Source organism: Heptranchias perlo, chromosome 11, assembly GCF_035084215.1.
Source record: "Heptranchias perlo isolate sHepPer1 chromosome 11, sHepPer1.hap1, whole genome shotgun sequence".
NCBI lineage: Eukaryota > Metazoa > Chordata > Chondrichthyes > Hexanchiformes > Hexanchidae > Heptranchias > Heptranchias perlo.
This window is the reverse complement of record NC_090335.1, coordinates 65195819-65216505: the sequence shown is the minus strand read 5'-3', so window position 1 is coordinate 65216505 and position 20687 is coordinate 65195819. Positions and strand designations below refer to the sequence as shown.

Here is a 20687-nt window from a genome sequence, read left to right as displayed (position 1 = left end):
AGAATGACAGAACAGGTTTGAGGGACTGAATGGCCTAGTTTTGTTCCTATGTTCCTAAAAGGATTCCAACTCTATGGACCGAGCTGACCCTTTGTAAATAACCTTTAAATAAACAGTATTCCTTTTCTAAGACTGCTACATTGTTAAAAATTCAAATTTATCTAAACTTATCTAAGTTTCCTGGAAAATCAAAATGTTTTTTTTTCTCTTTCAAGAGTTTCAAACTAATTGGTTCCTTCCCTGAGATTTTCAAACTAACTCTCAATTCAGACAGAATTGTTCCTTTTTATACACCAAAAAAGAGTTATTGAGACTTCTGGATTTTGAATATCCCACCAAACAAAGAACATTTAATCAAACACTTTTCAATCCTGATTATTGCCCTTTTTATTCATCGGCTTTGGGATTGTGTTTGAACCCCAAGTAACAGTTTAACTGCATGGAGTGGGTGTGACTGAACTATTAGTACAAAGAGTTTACCTCAGCAAAATCACTGGTATAAAATACCATCAGGTGACTGTCAGCATAAGCACAATATGATGTTCTATACTAGCTTCAATGCTGATCACAGCTTATTGTGCCCTTGTTGTGCTAAATACTTCATGCCTCATTGATCATAAATATGGAAAGAAAATCAAAAGTCCCTATTTACAGGCACTGAATCCAAGCTGTGCCCCTGACTGTGTTGCTTTCATTGAAATATAACCAAGATAATGTCTGGCAGTAGCACTGGCTCCAATATATCATAAGCTGATGCCCTACAAGCCAATGTATAAACATGCACACAATGCAGCACGTATGTGTCTGGGCATGTGTAGTTGACTTCTGAGGAGTTTTTTTTTAAAAAAGAGGAAATCAGTACACCCTGTTCAACCTGGCTGGTACTACTGAGGTGAATTGAATAATGGCACCCTCAATAGTCAGGGCTTCTGCCATGTATAACAACAGTTCAAGAGCTTGGAATTGCACAGAGCTAGGAGATTGTTGTCATTTTGTACATAAATGAACTGTTTTTTTCCCCTCCATCTTCTCTCCTGACTCGTGCTGGGCTGCAGTTTCATCAATACCGGCAGCTCTCCAATATCTCAACCAGGTGACTATTCTTGCAAGAATGTCAGCAGGCCATTGAACGAGGGTGGGCATCTCCATCGAGCCCAATTCTGTTCTTGCCTAAAGTCCAGACAATTGCACTTTCAGCAGGAAATGGGAGTCCTGGCTGATTTTTTTTTTCCTCTGCCCAGCCAGGAGAACTGTCATCAAATGTAACTCTCAAATTGCTGCTCACTCCATACAGGCTGGCAATCAGGCCTGAGACCTTCAATTACTACAGTGCTTTCACTCACTAGGCCAATGGCAGAGCTGAACACTATTTATGAACCTCTTTCTCCTTCTGTACAAATGTAGACGATATAAATTTTAGGGATATCAGTATTCATACTAATAATTGTGCCATAATCTTAACTTGTCTTTTTTCTTTTTGGATGCTAATGAGTCTGCTGTGTATTCCCAGCATTTTCTGTTTGTACCTTGTAGACATTGGGGTAGATTTTCAACTAGCCACCCTGGCATAAAACTGGTGTTGTGGATCTACCACCCATTATGGAAACCGCCGACAAGTTGAAAATCTACCCCATTGATTGATCTCTGGATACATTAGATAATACCCACAAGACACCAATGTTTCACAGGATTATTTTCAATTAAATTAAATACATACAAGTTGAAAGAGAACGACACCTCGTAATGCAAATACTGTATTTTTTTAATGATCTGAATTAATTCTACTATGTTCTGAAGAAATGTAACTTGTAATATTGCACTTTTTTCACCATCAGGAAGCTGTCATTACTCTTCATGCAAAGTATTCTGGGAAAGATGACAACAGCAGTATTGGTGGCCATTTTGTTCCAAAATATTCTGGTTGATAACTAAACAGTTGCTATTATTATATACTTTTGTGAGTCGGAGTTCTTTTAAAAGTAGATCACAGTGATGTCATCCTCTTCAGAATACACTACACAAAGGAGTAACAATGGCAACTCTTGGCAGTGAAAAAAAATGCAGTGTTTACAAGTTGGATTTCTCTACAACACATGGGAGGATGATTTTCTTTGTATGTTCAGTGAAATGGTAAGTGTGTTTTTTATAGGTGGGCTTACAATTGTATTGCACAGTGCATAATTTAGATTTTTTTTTGTTAAAAGTTAATTATTTCAGTAGGATATTTTTTAAGTTTGAAAAAGATAAATGCTCACATGATGTAAGCAAAAATAAATAAGACAAACTTATTCTGTATACAATTTCATACAATATGTACCTGACCGAAATAACTTATGGTCTGATTACTTGGATCAGTCATATAAAAATGGTGTCCATCAGGGACCCACCATCCATATTCTGTATTACATAAATGTTGCCAAGGTACAGATGCATTATGAAAATCTTTTTCCTCTGATGCATAGGCACCAACTTGGAGGGAGCAATACACCTCAATCCTTTTGCTTTGCTGGGGGCAGGAGACATCTGTTTTTGTGTGAACTGTGCCTACTGTTCTTAAAGTTTATCTGAGAGTCCCTACTCCTGAATAGCTCAGGTTCCAATCTATCCTTCGATTGCACATCCTCTTCATCCTATTTTCTTAAACAAAGTTATCCAACTAACCACTGGTTGCAGCTATTTTTGGTTGATTGTCTTAGCATTGTGCCAAAGCCTCCACAAAGTTACTATTTTAATGTTTCAATACAAAGGTAATGTTTAATCTCTTTGGTCATTTTGTTTTCCTCTGCTTAAATTTGGAACACATCTGTGGTGAACAGTAAGTTTCACTAGTGCTTGCTTAACTCAACTGAACTTTTTTTTTTAGTGGTGATTGATGGGGACAGCAGTAGAAACTTTAAATTAGGCCCGCAATGCCACATCAATGCACCAAAATTAAAATATTGGAACAAGCAGGACCAGGTGCCAGAAATTGGCACTTTTCACTGACCAAATTTGTTAATTGTTTCTGGCATTTTCCTGCTTAGACTCCAGTTGCACTTGTTACTCAAGTGTCCAGGTCAACTTGACCTAGTTCTCCTTCTCGTCCCTCCCCAGCCCTGGTCACCTGTTCCCACAAGTATTTGCTGTTGCAAGTATCCTTCCATTAGCCTGAAGGAACTAAGTGAGAGAGAAAATTACAAATCACTGCTGGGTTAGAATCAGAAACAACAAGACTAGTGCTGGCTGCTGAGTAGAAAGAGGAATCTGACGAGTACCTCCTCTAACACTACTGCAAATGTAAGGAACACCATCACTTGAATTGTAATGTGTGAAATGACTAACTTTGGCTTGAACTGTCCAGAGGATTAAAAATCAGAGTTTATGTTTAATGTCCAATGATCATACATTTTTGATCAGACCAGCTTGCCTGAATGCACATGAGGTGTCCTCTGTGCGCTATGAAGATGCTCGTCAGTCTTGCTCATACAATGTTTTCCACAAGCTGACACCCTATGCCCCCCAGTGACTGTATAGATTATGTCCCAGTAATGGTTAGAACGCCACCAGGTGTTGAGTGATGTAGACTAATCCATAGAGATTAAAAGGCCCCAGGTTTCACTATGGATCTGTACTGAGTTAGTTGATCTCAGCCAAGGCAGCAGTTGGAAAGCTGGACTAGGAATGGGAAAAAAAATCAACCAGGGTTCCCAATGCTAAGCAGATAATAAAAAAAAGAAAGCCAGGGCAAACATAGAGAATATAGGAAAGCCATATGAAAAGGAGATTAGAAAAGATGAGAGAGAATAAGAGAGAAAGTTTGTAAAACCCTTTACTGCAATAAAAAGGTATTTTATAAGCACATCAATAGTAAGAATATAGTCAGGGTAGGGTAGACCCACTAACAGATGAAGGAGACAAGCTTGTAGTGAAGAATGAGGGAATGACAGAGATGATAATTGAGTACTTTGCTTCAGTTTTCAGCGAGGAGGTGGATATTGGGATTGTAGAACTGTTAGTGGAGATTATTATTCAAAGAGAAATTGTACTAAAGGAGTCACTCACACTTAAGGTAGACATTAGGACTTGATAGCCAAGAATCCTGAGGGAATCTAGGAAAGGAAAATTATTCCAGAAGACTGGAGAGTGACAAATCTGACATACCTTTTCAAAAAAGGATACAGGAATAAACTCAGAAATTATAGGCTAGTTAGTCTTACTTCAGTTATTCATTAACTAGCGGTATAGCAATATGAGCTAATCAGGGCCAGTTAGTACAGATTTATAAAAGGCCAGTTGTGCTTGACCAACTTTATAGAATTCTTTGAGGAAATAACAGAGAAGATAGATATGGATTTTTATAATGAATTTTCAAAAAACATTGGATAAGGTACCACACGAGAGTTGTGCTAAAGTTAACGGCACATGGAATTAAGGGGAAATATTTGGGTATTTTAATTATCTTCTATTAATGCACCCATGTATATCTGCAAAAATAATTTGTGCATGAAAAGGAAAACTGAATGACACAGCACACTAAGTACCGAAATAGCGGTGAGTGATAGAGAGATGTTTGTGGCCCAGAAAACAAAGGATGTGAGTAAACGGACATTTCTTGGACTGGAAATGTGTGTGAGTGCACTGGTGTCTGTGTTGGGAATGCTCTTATTTACTATATATAGAAATGAGATGAACTTAGGAATTTGCTGATGACATCAAATTGAGGTGTATGGTAAATTGTGACAAAACTTGTGAACGATTTCTCCCAGCTGATAAACTAAGGTCCCATTCATATATTGTATTTGTACCAGAAATAAAAATTCACCAATATGAATTAGTATTAAATCTATTTGCAATGTTCTTTTGAACAAATGTGCACTGAAAGCAGTTTGATTCAGTGTTACGTCTAATATCAGAGGTCAGAGCTGTTCTCATTAGTCAGACTACTTACTCCTCCTCCTATTTAGTAGTCTGCACAAAGTGTAATTTTCTGAATCTAATATTTAAAATTTTAATGTGGGAGAAATTCTTACTAAACTATTATTGCAGGAGGAATGAATGTAAGTAGCAATTATTTTTCAAGTTCCAAGTTTAGTTGTGGTGGCTTTAATCAATGCTTAATGTTACTTTATAAATTGCTGCTAGATAAAGAAAAGGTAATGTGGGGTAGCCCAGTTTGCCTTTTTTTGCCTACCTCACACTTTCCACACAGGGAGCAGCATTTCGATTAACCCCAGGCCCCAGTGAACACGAGGACTAAAAATTAGCGGTGTCTTTTAATGTTGGGGCTGAAATTGCCATGCAGAGACCAGACTGCGATTTTCTCTGGGTTGCTCTTGCATGTCTGCTCACAGCCAGTTGGCTAGAGTGGCATTGGCAGAGACCTGAGCCAGTTGTTTGCCGGCTCGCTTGGCCAAAGACGGATGTGTGACATGGACAGAAGATTGGAAAATTTGAAAAAGAAAAAGTGGTGTCATTTTTTGCTTTTACATGAAAAGATATTTGTTTAAACTGTGGGTGCTGATGACATCATGGAACTACAGAGGTTGGCGGTGCAAGGGGAAGTATTGTCACTAGTAGACATCAACATTAAAGCAGGCAGCTTCCGTGGTTTTTATTTCAAGCTGCGTAACTCTCTCACTGTAAGAGTCAGTAACTTGTCTAAATTAGTTTCCTTAATGGTGTCATCAGTGCCTAAGCAAAAATATTCAGAAACAGACAAGAAAAAAGATGAGTGTCAATTCCTAAAATGTGTTGGTTCAAACATAAGTGAAAATGAATTAAAAGCTAGTGGTTGAGATACTTGCTTCATTCCTCTGACTATCATTTCAAAAGAAACACTGTGGTTGTGATTTTCATTCCTATTTTCTTCCTCTCTGCCAAATTAGCCCTCAGGTTTGCACTTCTTGGGAACATAGGAGCAGGAGTAGGCCATTCAGCCTCTCGAGTATGTCATTCAATTAGATCATGGCTGATCTGTACCTCAACTCCATTTACGCACATCAGCTCCATATTTCTTGATACCCTTACCCAACAAAAATCTAGCAATCTCAGCCTTGAAAGCTCCATTTGTCCCGGAATCCACAGCCTTTTGGGGGGAGAGCATTCCAGATTTCTATTACCTTTTGTGTGAAAAAGTGCTTTCTGATTTCCCTCCTAAGTGGCCGAGCTCTAATTATTCAGTAGAGCAGGATGCTCATCAATATGAGGCATATCAGTACTGGAGGATGAAATGCTTTCCCATTCCTAAGGCTCACTATCAGCATCAAGCACTCCAGGCCAGGTCCAGTACAGATTGATGTAGATAGCTTCTTTGTTGGCATAGTTCCAACAATATTTGGACTGTCAATGGTCCAAACATTTATCTGACGTTTCTCTGGTTTCTCTGATTTCTCTGACTTGCCTCCTGCTCATGAGCACACACAAAAAAACAAATCACCAAAAAAATTAGGGAAAAGAAGAAGGTTTGCAGGGTCATGTACTCCAGTTGCAACACAGTCAAATTACCTATTTGGTGCCAACTGGTGCGAAGTCATGGGTGGTGGACTGTGGACTCTCACCCCATAAAACTTGGTCAAGACCAATCAAAATAATTTCACCTTGCAGCTGTCAAGGGAGAGTAGACTTTGTTCCATCAATCTGGGCAGGATTTGAATTTAGGCCTCAGAGCTGAAAGAATGTTCTACCAATCTGAAGTGCAGTATATAGGTATGCTGGTCAAATTCTGCCTTTCCATATAGTTCATTTTTAACTGGAATTTTTTTTTAAATCAAGGAAGATCATTTTTCTCAGCTCACAAATGTCTGAAATACTGTGCCACATGGTCTGCACATATCTGTGAGAGAAAAGACTTGCATTTATATAGCACCTTATTATGTCTCTCAGAAATATCCCAAAGCACTTCATGTACAATTAATTACTTTGAAGTGAAGTAGCTGATGTAGGCCAACGCAGTGGCCATTTTGCACGCAGCAAAATCCTACAAACAACAATGACCAGTTGATCCATGGTTGAGGGAAAAATCTTGACCAGAACACCAGGAGAACACTTTGCTCTGCTTTGAATAGTACCACACAATCTTTAACATCTGCCTGAAACAACCTTTGATTACTATCTCATCCACAGGGCAGCAAGTCTGATAAGGCAGCACTCCCATAGTATTGCACTGGAGTGTCTGCCTAGATCATATGCTCAAGTGTTGAAGTAGGCTTAAACTCACAACCTTCTGATTCAGAAGCAAGAGTGCTAATGATTGAACCAAGGTGATTTACTTTGGCAAGTAAGTCCTCCTGAAGGAAATTTGATAAATATTTCCCATATTGTTGTAAAAAGGGAGCCTACTGAGTTTCAAGATGATAGATCAAAGTTCAGCAAGCAACAGGTCCTGGCACATGTTTGAACATTGTAGTAAAACAGGAACATAGAACCAGCTGGTTTGTTAATCTCTGGCTGCAGTATTCCTACCAGCTTATTTGATTTCTCTGTTGCAGCATTTACAAAAAGTCTTGGATAAATTGACCAGAATTATGTGAGCAGCTGAAAGCTGTATCTTGAATTTTAATTAAATGCAGTTTATAGAGTGCCAATCAGATGGTACCTTGCAGTAGATGAGGATGGAGAGGCTGGTGAGCTGTGAGGACAGCTGTCATCTCATCGTGATCGGAGGGATGAATGTATTCATAAATACTGTTCCCGGTTAGCTCCACCTGGTAACGAAAACACATCAAACCTTATGAAACATATATATCAACACATTGTAGGTAATATTGACCACCCTACCTACTTTGTTTATAAAATAAAACTCAAAACTGGACAGATGAGTAGTTAATATCGCCCAGGTCACTTACCCACCCTGGAGCTGCGCGGGAACTGACCTGTCGCGATTTGTACCTGCTCAATTGAGCAGGCGGCAGGGACACCTGGCAAAAGCTGACGGGGTCCTTTTTAACATATGCATTTAAGGTCATCTTTGGGACCTGACTGCAAGTTTTATTAGATGGTCTGGGCGGGAAGCGGCAGTGAGTTTCCCGCCAGGCCAACCCTGTGATCGGGGCCAGAAGAGGCCCACAAAGGTAAGTTACATTTGTTCTTACTATCCTTGCAGGGCCAGGAGCAGTATTGCCCCGCCGGGCCCCACAAGGAAAGCTTAGTCCTTCCCTGTCACGATCTTATTTTCCCTTGTCCCTAGCGGGGCACTGAAGCTGATTGTAGTAAACCAATTGCTGCAGTGGCTGAGATCAGCATAGACAGAGAATGGAACTGATAATCTTCCAGTCTATTTCACAAAGCATATTAACTAACTAGGGAAATTAAACTGAAGCCTTTGATGAAGACTGAATGTATATCTTGTGTTTCAAAATAACAAGTAGTTGTATATCTAGGCAGGATCAGTTCAATATTGGGCACGATAGCAGTCTGCCTTCTGAGGATCTCTGAGAAGATGGTCGAGCTGATGAGATTGAAGGTTTGAATACTTCAACGTAAGGATTTTTAAAGAACAGAAAAAGGTCACTAGATCCAACAAGCCCATCTTTTTTTGTTGGATCATTTCAACCAGTAGACATACAGAACTGCTGACTTCACAATCAATTGCTGTATGAGACCAGCCGAAAGCCGAGCAATGCATAAGAAAGCATAGAATGAGATAGGGCCATTTGGCCCAATAACCCCTCACCTTCCATAGAGGTTTAGACAATTTATCGAAACAGCACGTTATAGTCAGCTCAGCTAAGCCTGTCACACATTTAGAATTGCTGAGATAACTAGATTCTTTACAAATATAAATAATGGGACAGTGGCATACATTCCCTTCAGCTGCTCTAATGAATGGTCAAAATACACAATCACGTTATAAGATTGGACAACATTCCTGTTATACAGTTACCAGTCAGTTTATCTCATTCACTAACGCATTTTAAAACTGATACTGCCATCAATAGCAAAAGTAAGTTATAATTAAAAACGGCTCCATCATTTTTTTGCCCATTGTCTAAAAGCGGGAGGTTGCCAATTGGGTCAGTGCAGTCACCTAGGTTCCTCATAGCTGGCTGCAAATAAGGAAAATGTTTGCTACCAGGAGGAAGGCAAAGACCAAGAGTACGCTTCACTTTTGTACATGTTTCTCGTGGGGATTCATCAAGCATGCCACAAACCGCAGCGAACTACCGCAGCCATGAATGAAGAGGTTCCCTTAAGAGCCTCCCTAAATGTTTCTTTTCTTCTGTGGATTGACGCATAATGAAGGCATCGTGGCTGCTTCCCCTATAATGGCCACTGACATGGATAACGATGTTACTGTGGTCAGCAAGCACCTGAATAGTAAATGAGTGCAAACCCTTTCTGTCCATGTAGATCATGGAGGTTATATGAGCCCTGAAACCCACTTGAGTGTCATCTTTAACACCTTACGCTTGAGGGAACCCCGCCACAAGGTGAAGGCTCTGCTCCCTGTCCAGATGATGCCTCCTTTTCACAAGGAAATTGATGAAGGTGTTGCCCCATGCAAACATGGTGTTGTCACTTGCTTGATAGTTATATGCACTGTCTGATGTGGTAAATTTTTCTTGCAGTGGCTTGGAAAGATCTGGTAGCATGAAAGCTTCATGCTATGATAACCTTTATTTTCATGGGAAGAGCCAAAATCTGGGCCAGGTGTCTGCAGGTCATCCTGCAGAAGATGGCACAACTCTGTGATAGCATGTCTTGTGAAGTAGAGGTGGTGAGACAGGTCTCCACTGACATGTCTAGGTGAAGAAAGAACAAACTCACATTTATATAGAGCCTTTCACAACCTCAGGACATGCCAAAGCACTTTACAGCCAATAAAGTTCTTTTGAAGTGTAGTCACTGTTATAACGTAGCAAACACGACAGTCAATATGCGCACAGCAAGGCCCCACAAACAGTAATGTGAAAACGACCAAATAATCTGTTTTAGTGATGTTGGTTAAGGGATAAATATTGGCCAGAACACTGGGGAGAACTCCCCTGCTCTTCCGATAGTGCCTTGGGATCTTTTACTTCCACCTGAGAGGGCAGACAGGGCCTCGATTTAACGTCTCATCCGAAGGATGGTATATGGTGTTCTGGTCAAGATATATGGACGCTATGTATGGAGGGATCTATAATTGCAGGTCCTGGTGTAATGATAGGTGAGGAAATAATGCCTCAAGTGTCATTGCAGCTGAACTTGTCTTCCTTAACTAAATCATGCAATGCTTTGGGACCCCCATCCCCACCCTGATCACATTTTATGGTGCTACAATACAAGCTAACAGGAATAATGAAGTAATGAAGGTAAACAATGGCAGCAAAAAATTCCCAAAAATGGCAGACCACCCAGCAAAATAAATAATGCAACTCGCCAAGGCTTCTTCGACAACACCTCCCAAACCCGTGACCTCTACCACCTAGAAGGACAAGAGCAGCAGGCACATGGGAACAACACCACCTCCAAGTGTCACACCATCCTGATTTGGAAATATATCGCAGTTCCTTCATCGTCGCTGGGTCAAAATCCTGGAACTCCCTTCCTAACAGCATTGTGGGAGAACCGTCACCACACGGCCTGCAGCGGATCAAGAAGGCGGCTCATTACCACCTTCTCAAGGGCAATTAGGGATGGGTAATAAATGCTGGCCTCGCCAGCGATGCCCACATCCCATGAACGAATAAAAAAGAGCAAAATGCAGAAAAATATAATGCAAATGCAAAAAAAAAACTTTAGCATGGTTCCACATTACAATTTGCTGTTTAAAGATGAGATAGGGTTGTAAAATTGGGTCTACAGTGTAATAGCTCAAACTACATTCACCGCTAATGAGGCTGTACATTGGGAGCACAGCCTTGCGACATTACCCCCTGTAAGTCTTGCATATAACATGTCTTACACTATGGACGCATTTAATGTGTCATTCCTTTCCAGTAGGCTGAAAATATTCCAGGAACGAATGAGAAAACAATTTACATTATTCACTTAATGTATATCATACTTCCACCTCTGCAACATTGGTCATCTCCACCCCTGCCTTAGAGCATCCACTGCTGAAACTCTCATCCATATCTTTGTCACCTCCAGAGTTGACTCTTCCAATGCTGTCCTGGCTGGCCTCCCATCCTCCATAAACTTCAGCTCATCCAAAACTCTGCTTCCCTCAACCTATAGTGCACCAAATCCTGCTCACCCATCACCCCTGTGCTTGCTGATTACATTGGCACCCCCAACACCTCAATCTTAAAATTCTCATCTTTATTTTTAAATCCCTTTGTGGTCTCACCCCTCCCTGTCTCTGTAACCTTCAACCCGACAACCCTCTGAGAACTCTGTGTTCCTGCAACTCTGGCCTTGTGCGTCCACTATTTCCTTCACTCCGCCACTGGCGGCCATGCCGACAGCAGTCTAGACCCTAAGCTCGGGAACTGCCTCCCTAAACCTCTCCTCCTCCTTTAAAACTGTCTTTAAAACCCACCTCTTTGACCAAGCTTTTAGTCATCCCTCCTAATATCTCCTTCACCTCGGCGTCTATCTTTGCCTGATAACACACCTGTGAAGCGCCTTGGGACATTTTTCTACATTAAAAGCACTACATAAATGCAAGCTGTTACATTATAATTTTGGTAAATTTTGTGTAGCAATGGGAAATGGAATTCCCTGTATTTAACAATGTGCCTCAATCAGAACCTCAGAGGAACAGCCCTAACTGCAGCAGTATGATATTTCTATTTCCCAAAAGAGTCATCATGCGCTCTCTCTGAGTGAGATTGTTAAATTAAATGTTATAAGAAAAGCCTCTGAATGTGCTCACTAACTTGCTCTTAAAATGGAGGAACAATGTATCTCAATTCTCAATGACTATTACAACACCTAGGATTTTCTCTGACAACTATCAGATAAAGTTTGCTTACAAATAACAACATGTTGAAGTGGTTTACAAGTTACTATCGTGCAAAATGTGCCTGAAGAACATCTTGCCACAATGCATCAAATTACTTACAGCAGAAAGGTGGACCCCTGGATTTAATTTCTAATTATTGCTCAAATGTGATGCATTAGGGCACCTTGCCCAATTTTAATAGGAGATGTCAATTTAAAACAGATGAAACTGGATTGTGATTATAATTACTCTTGTGAGAGTTTCAATCTTGGGTAATTTTGTGATTTATTCCTAAAACAGTTGTAGCTAAGTCAGAACTCAACATCTTCTTCCAGATGCATGAAATGTGTATAAAGTATTAAATATTTTGAAGTAGCAGCATGTTTTCAAAGTTTTATTTTCAAAAATGGAAGCTTAAATGAGCTGCATTTCTTGATTTTATGTTTTAGAAATGTAAAATTATGATTATGAGGATTCTATCTTTTACATAGCTTATATTATTTGTGCAGGAATATGCACAGTGTGCTCTGTTTGGGTCACTGAACATGAGATTTCTCTGGCAATTGAGTAAAAATCCTAGGTCTGGGGGTGAGTGTGTGTGTGTGTATTGACGGTTACCGTTTGCAAACTCCAGTTGGACCCAGCACCAACCTCTCTGTCATGGGGAGGCCACATGCCCAGCAGACACAGTGATGGTGACAGAGTCATTGTAGCAATCTGAATTATAGATTTATTTAGTTTTTAAATAATTAAGGAATTGACGCCTTCTTCCTCTACCAACGGCCATTGGAAGTGATGGACACTGTAGTGAGCTTATCCCACCAGTTGCCTGGGACAGAGTTATCACTGGTGACAGAAAACATGAAGTTATAATCCATTCTGCTTGGCCACGTTCAAAAAGTAGCCCCAGTATATAGCACTGCCCCATGTGCAATTATTTTTATTTATTTTAAAAATTAGCTTAAACATGTTTCATCTAGTGCCAAATAGTCTATCCTATACACTCTTCCCCTCAGCATTCTCACTGTATTTGTCTCATCTCACTTTCTCCTAGTCCAACTCATTCTTTCCTAGGACCCCAAAACAGTGGCCCTCCTTACTTACCTCAGTTTTCCTTTCCTACAATATATATGCTTTAAAACCCAAGCTTGCTCTCTCCCGATCACCCCTTTTTGATTTTTTTTCACATCTCTCCTGTTTTTGTTTCAAGTTTGGTGATGCGCTGCACAAGGAGCTCAAGCCATTCTGCCCCTCGAGCCTGCTCCACCACTCAATTAGATCATGGCGGATCTGTACTTCAACTCCATTTACCTGCCTTTGCTCCATGTCCCTTGATACCCTTACCTATCTCAGTCTTGAAAGCTCCAATTATCCTAGAATCAACAGCATTTTGAGAGAGAGCTCTAAATGTCTACTAGCCTTTGTGTGAAAAAGTGCTTCCTGATTTCACTCCTGAAGGGCCTGGCTCTAATTTTAAGATTCTGTACCTTTGTTCTTGATTCCCCCACCAGAGGAAATACTTTGTTGGTATCTAACCTATGAAATCCTTTTAACATTTTAAACACCTGGGTCAAATCACCCTCAACCTTCTATACTCAAGGGAATACACGCCAAGTTTATGCAACCTGTCCTCATAATTTAACCCCCTAAGCCCCAGTATCAATCTGGCGAATCTGCTCTGTGCCCCCTCCCAGGCCAATATATCTTTGGTGAAGTCTGGTGCCTCCAAAACAGAATGGAGTTCTCCAGATGCGTTCTGACCAAGATTCTATACAACTTTTTTGGCTGATGACTGGTGATAGAAAGGGTAATATTAGCAGTTATTAACGACTTAATGGAAAATAAGGCAGTTGACAATCACTTCTGTCATAATTTAAGCATGCATTGGAACCAGCCACAAAAAGGTAAATGATAAAACAGGCACGTTACAGAAGCAGCGCGCCAGGGGGGAAGGCTATTTGAACGAGTGAAAAAAAACTGCAAGTGTGACCGTCTGGCTAGAGACGGTTAAGATTTCTTCCAGCCAGAGGGGCTGAGAAAGGGTTGGGTTTGGAACTAAAATCCGCAGATCACATTAGCATGTGAAAAGTAAAGGGACACTTTGATCCTTCATTTCAAAATCTGAGGGTCAAAATAAAGATTGGACAGGTCGCGGCTTAGCACCTAGTGTACAAATTGTTTTGTTCAGTGGGTCAACCGATCAGATTAGGAACCAATTTTTTTTAAAAAAAACAACGCGCAAAAAATGAAGCGATGAGAACTGCTGAGAAAAAAATCCTAAAACTACTTTACAAACTACAGTGTACGATTGTAGGATTTTACTCCATTCGATTAATCCTAGAACATTCTCATTGTAAAATTTCCCGGCTCGGTTTTAGAATGTAAACGGCAGGAGAGATTAGTGGTGAGGGAACAGTACATCTGGTGAAAAGCTGCGGATACTTGAGCTAAATTTGCACCAACGTAGCGTCAATGGGTCGGAGAAATTTGGGGAACCCGAAGGTTTGGCAGTTTGCTCTGTAAGTTATCAGAAAATGAGAAATGAGTGTTTGCAGGCACTGATTCTCCCCCGCACTTTTTACAGATACAAGTTTTACAACTCAATTCGCCAATACATGTCGTTTTCTAGCCCGCATACTCAATCATAGGCACAGAAAGAGGCCATTCGGCCCATCGTGCCTGTGCCAGCTCTTTGTATGAACTATTCAATTAGTACCACTCCCTTAAGTCTCAATTAATTGTTCTGGAGCACATCTTTCAATATTACATTATTAATATTTGTTTGGCGCCAAATTAATTTTCACCAAAAGATAGCAAAGTGAAATAAAAACAGGAAATGCTGGAAATGGAAAGCACTTGAAAAAGGGAGGGGGTTAAAGTTTGAGGTGGGAACCTTTCATCGACGGAAAACTTTAGCCGGTGTTTCTCTTTCAAATATTTACTGATTATTCCCAGAATAGTGCTGTTCTTGATTATCTCTCCTCTCTCTTTCTTTCCTTCTCTTTCTACCCTTCTCTCTCGCCTTTTACTATCTTTCCCCTTTCTGTCTCCCTCTGGTTCTCTCCTCCTTCCTTTCTGTCTCCCTTCATTTCTTTCTCTCATCCTTTATCGACAAAAAAGTCTAAAGAGTGACTCGAACTCCTCAACCAGACGTAATCATTTATTATGATTGTTTAAACAAAATTCTGGGTGGATCATCTGCACCCCCGCATTAACCCTTTCTTTTGCTTGTTGCAGTCACCCACCCACTTCACTGCTACTGTGTTTTCTCTTTCAGATGCTGACTGTCAGATGTGCTCTTTTCTTATGCATGTTCTTTAAGGCGGTTTATATTCTGACTCAAAAGCCATGAATTTTTAACGTTTGTTGTTTATATTGCACATTTTATTTTTTCTTTCTATTTTTTGTGATTATCAAATATCTATTTACAAAAAAGCTAAATGTATGTTGTGTATTTCAAAGACCATCTGAAAATGTGATTTCTTACCTGGGACAAACCCAAATGGACTGACGCAGTTTCCGAGATGTACATGATTTTACCATCGGATGCGACTACAAAAACAAAGCCATCTAGAGTCTGAAAAACGCACAAAAATAAAGAGGAAAGCACCCGTTAGTCTGTACACTTTAACCATCATGACAATTACTGTAAAGCCCTTACACCACTCCACCGTTTCACAACCTTCTGCACTTCTCATTTATCATATTACAGTAATGCCGTCTTAATGCAAAGTGTTTCAGTGCAGAAATAATTTATTACAATTCAAAAAAGGAATGTGCGTCGTATTGAATGATTGAGCTTTGTGGGGATATGTGCGGGGTATGGTGGAAATGACCACCTTCTGTCCATTGCTGTTTTACTATCTTTCTTCTAATCGCATGTCTATAGGCCTGCCCGCTCTATAACCGTTATCTGTCAGTTTCGTTAAGAAGTTCCGTTACCTGAAGTAAGTGGGATCCTAATTCTCTGGCCATATTGTCCAAAGGACTTACGCGACTAGACTGTCCCCAGGCGTCTCCCAGACCTGAATGAGAAACAACACCAAGTGTATCAGCAGCTTTAACAACAGATAACGAACTGCCACATTGACTAGACAGAAATGTTATGTTTCAGCAAGATGATGACTGATTTCTGACGGTTCCACGATTAATAACCAGTAAATCCATAACCTTTTGCATAAAACAATCATTGGGGAATATTCACGTTTCTTTCTAATGGGTTCTATGTATGTTTAAATTGTTTGCAGACGCACAGAGAACATTTTCGTTCACCACACTTTATAAGGACAAATTTTCTAAACAATTGTCACTTTACTTGTAAGGCTGTGACTGAACCTATAATGCTGATTTGAGATATGTCGGATTGGCTGAGGTCTGTGCCAGTGTGGGTACTTTTTGTGTTAACGTATCTATGTGTGTTTCTGTGGGTGTTTAGTGTTTTAATGGTGTCAGCCGTGGCTCAGTGGTAGCACTCTCACTTCTGAGTCAGAAGGTTGTGGTTCAAGTCCCACTCCATAGACTTGAGCAGAAACATCTAGGCTGACACTCCAGTGCAGTACTGAGGGAGTGCTGCACTGTCAGAGGTGCAATCTTTGGGATGAGACATTAAACGAAGGCTGGTCTGCCCTCTCAGGTGGACGTTAAAAAATCCCATGGCACTATTTCGAAGAAGAGCGGGGGAGTTATCTGCATGTCCTGGCCGATATTTATCCTTCAATCAACATCATTAAAACAGGTTAATTATCTGGTCATCATCACATTGCTGTCTGTGGGCCCTTGCTGTGTGCAAATTGGCTGCCCATTTCCCACATTACAACAGTGACTACACTTCAAAAAGTACTTCAGTGGCCGTAAAGTGCTTTGGGATCTCCTGAGGTCATGAAAAGCGCCATGTAAGAGCAAGTTCTTTCTGTGCATGTGTATGTAGTATATATGTGTGTATTTGTGTGGGGATTTATGTGTTGATGTGCATGCATATAGTATTTCTATTTATGTGAGTATTTAGTGTGTATATATTTAGTGTATATGCATGTTTGTGTGGGTATGGAGAGACAGTGTGTTAATGGGGCGTTTGTGTTGTGTGGAATGCACTCTTTAACATATATGTGTAGATATGACTATGTAGTGTGCTAATATGTGTTTATGTGGGTATGTATTGCATGCTATGTTTTAGTTACACCTGAGTCCAAATTCACCCCAGTTTTTGGCATAAATTGTATCGCAGTTTGCCGTTATAGCAACAGATTGGTGCCGGTTTCACTTCCACTCACACCCAACTTTTACAACGGTGTCTGCTTCAGTCGAACAGACCTATTAATCTCATTACAAACATAGAAACATAGAAAATAGGAGCAAGAGTAGGCCATTCGGCCCTTCGGGCCTGCTCCGCCATTCAAAATGATCATGGCTGATCGTCTAACTCAATACCCTGTTCCCGCTTTTTCCCCATATCCCTTTAGAAACATAATAGAAACAAGTGTGACTCAGACCCCTAGGCTGGTGCTGGTTAAGATATTGGTGGTGGTGGTGGGGGGGGGGGGGGGGTGTCAGAAAAAAATCACACTAGAATGACCACTCTAGTTTCATCTGAGACTCCGAGCAGGGATATTGTAACGTGCCCGATGTGAATTAGTTATACTGCCTGCTTCACAGCAACACAAAAGCAAAGTTGAATTCATGGGTGAAATCCTAATCTAACTCTAAAACACAACAGAGTGCGTCGCCTCTTCCCCCTCAGGGAGAAGTCATTTTATAAACGTAAGCAGAGATTTTTTTTAATGTTTTGAGAAGGAGGGCGGCCCCTCTTCACTCTCCAAACATACATTTGCACAGCTCTCCCTCGCCCATTAGATCGCAATTGTTGTTCACAGTAGAACTGAGGGGCTGCCGGTTGAAAATTGCACTGTGCGGCCGCCCGTCACAGGCTGGTAGCTCGGTGTAGCCACAACGCAAATATCACTCTGGGATTTGGCCTTTTATGCAACTGTTTTATATAAGAGCTTTCGCGTATTTGTGTGTGAGGCATCCGATATCGCGTGTCAGTTTGTGACGTGACATGGTGTGGTTCGGTCTATAGTTGAATTGTGTTTGTGCCATTGTGGTAGACGGGTATAAACTGTATACTCGTGATGTAAGAGTACGCACTATATGTTTACCATATGTGGTGCACGTGTGTTTTGTGCATTTACACGTTGGGGTGTACCAAACGGCTACACATTTGGTGTATGGGGTGCCCTGTCCATTTATACGTGTGGTGTTTAATGTGTGCTTCCTACTTATACCGGTGGTGCATGCTTGTGCACCTGTATTTACACATAGTCTATGGTGTGCACTATACATTTACACGGGCGCTATATATTTACACTTGCACACATGCTTGCACATGTGTTGTATGTTTGTACTGCACGTTACATATGTAGTGTCCTGGTGTACCTGTACTGTGCATTTGCACATATTTATGGCGTGTACTTTATATGTACGCATGTGATATATGGGTGGATGTATGTTAACATGTGGCGTGCGCAGTACACGTGTGTTTAGTGTGTACCCATGTATGTTTGCATTGTTTCCAGCTGCTGTTTTTAGCACCCGAGTAATACATTTATACCATCTTTGTAATCGCAACCATCAGAATGTGGTTTTATCAACACGATTCCCACTTTTGTCCTCTTCAAGTGATTATTAATTCTCCAATCACTTGCCTCTCCGTGTGTATATATTTTAAAAATGCAGTCCGATGGAATCATTCAGAACGAATGTGAATATTAACCAGGCTGGGGATGTGCGGCTCCACCTTCTCGTCAGCTCATTAGAGATCGTGTCGGTCCATGCTAATAACACCTGAAGAAGTGACAAGCCCAGAGATCCCTGCCAGTCGGCTGCAATATAATTCGGAACTAGGTGGGGTGGGGGAGGGAGTGTGGTGAGGATGATAGAGAGAAAAAGAAAGCCCTAATGAATAGTTTTACAAATGTCAGGAATCTTACAACACCAGGTTATAGTCCAACTGGTTGGACTATAACCTGGTGTTGTAAGAAGTTGGACTATAACCTGGTGTTGTAAGATTCCTTACATTTGTCCACCCCAGTCCATCACCGGCATCTCCACATCATGAATAGTTTTACATTTGATTTAACTCAAATAATTGTTTGATAATTATTTGCCTTCCGCAAACGGCAATTGATACTAGCTCAATTGCTAATTTTAAATCTGAGATAGATAGCTTTTTGCTAACCAAAGGTATTAAGGGATATGGGCCAAAGGCAGGTATATGGAGCTAGATCACAGATCAGCATGATCTTCTCAAATGGCGGTACGGGCTCGAGGGGCTGAATGGCCTACTCCTGTTCCTATGTTCCTATAATGTTGTAAACAATTTTACAACACCAAGTTATAGTCCAACAAATTTATTTTAAATTCCACAAGCTTTCGGAGGCTTCCTCCTTCCTCAGGAGGTGCCAGGCATTGTTCTGTGATTTTCAAATGCGAAGGATTCGAAAATTTCATTTCCACACCACCTGAGGAAGGAGGAAGCCTCCGAAAGCTTGTGGAATTTAAAATAAATTTGTTGGACTATAACTTGGTGTTGTAAAATTGTTTACAATTGTCAACCCCAGTCCATCACCGGCATCGCCACATCAGGCCTATAATGTTGGGTTACAGAGATGCCGCTGATCGCTTTGCTTCAAGTAATCCAGTGTTACAGTTTAGTTGTGTGTGTGCGTGTGTATGTGTGCGGGCGTTTGTCTTATCGGGGCTAAATTACATCCCTTTAAGGATTGATGGGATTTCCCACCAAATAGTAATTAAAAGAAAGATTTGAAAAAAAATAAGATATAGATAGTGTGATACTCAGCTATCCCTCCTCTCTCCCCCTCCCCACCCCTTGTCTGAATTGCAACTCTGATAGATATCTTAAGAGTATTTTATGTGATTCGGTGACAGGTATTCAAGGTTCTTTTTGCTATAAAAACTAAACACAGAGAATGCAGTTTTAAAAAATCCATCCCTCAAAAACTATAAAATCTATTCGAGTATAAAACGGAAACATCAAGAACGTATTAAAAATAAACAAAAAAGTAAAGAATTTTCTATTTTCCTTCGGCTGGTGAAGGGAAGGCGCCTGTTACAGGTTCGGAGTACAGTCGTGTCTGTCAATGTTTAAGATTTCTGCAAGATGAAAATGTCAGCAATATTCGCATTACTGCTCGGTCGGTGGTGCGCCCAGCACTTATTACAAATTAGAAGGCGACTAATTAATTTTGGGAACACTTTGGACATAACGCCGTATGGATTATTGCTCTAATACAACCTCTGGGTCTTCCCATTACTTGCGCCTCGATCAGGTGTATTTCGTGGTCCAATAATCCGAAACACTTCTCGGCTAATAAGATTTCAAAATCGACCGAGATGTGAATGGACTTTAACAATTGACGGCTACTTTGCATGGCACTTAGAGCAATGTGGAATTTTCCACTATTACCGGGACAGAGTTATGTGCTGTGTATTGAATCCTCGGCTCCTTGTTGCTCTGTAACATTGGATTTCTCTGTAATCAACTACGAAGTATTTCTGTGCAAATGTGGAGCTGCCACTTGCTAACCTTGCAGTGTGAAGCTCACTATGCATCAACGACATTGGCAGTTACCATCAGAATGCAAAAACAGCAGGAAAAGGTGAATAAAGCCCATGAAATAACCTCAGATTCATTTCAAAGCAACAATGCAATCTCGCGGTTCAGTCAATGGTTATAAACCACTCTGTGTTCACTCTTGTATTTTACATGATCTGACCCCCCCTCTACGTCCTCGCTATATAATCATTGCCAGGTATCCAAAAT

At 40.7% G+C, this 20687-nt stretch overlaps 1 protein-coding gene across 1 annotated transcript in view; it reads right to left on the bottom strand.

Annotated features, from left to right (window-relative positions):
• sim2 (SIM bHLH transcription factor 2) overlaps window positions 1-20687 on the bottom strand; it is a 67174-nt gene that overhangs the window by 29301 nt on the left and 17186 nt on the right. The window contains exons 2-4 of the mRNA XM_067992382.1: window positions 15791-15873; window positions 15336-15425; window positions 7574-7682 (exon numbers count right to left, since the gene is read on the bottom strand). Coding sequence (XP_067848483.1) covers window positions 7574-7682; window positions 15336-15425; window positions 15791-15873 — 282 coding nt within the window. The remainder of the gene's footprint in view (window positions 1-7573; window positions 7683-15335; window positions 15426-15790; window positions 15874-20687) is intronic.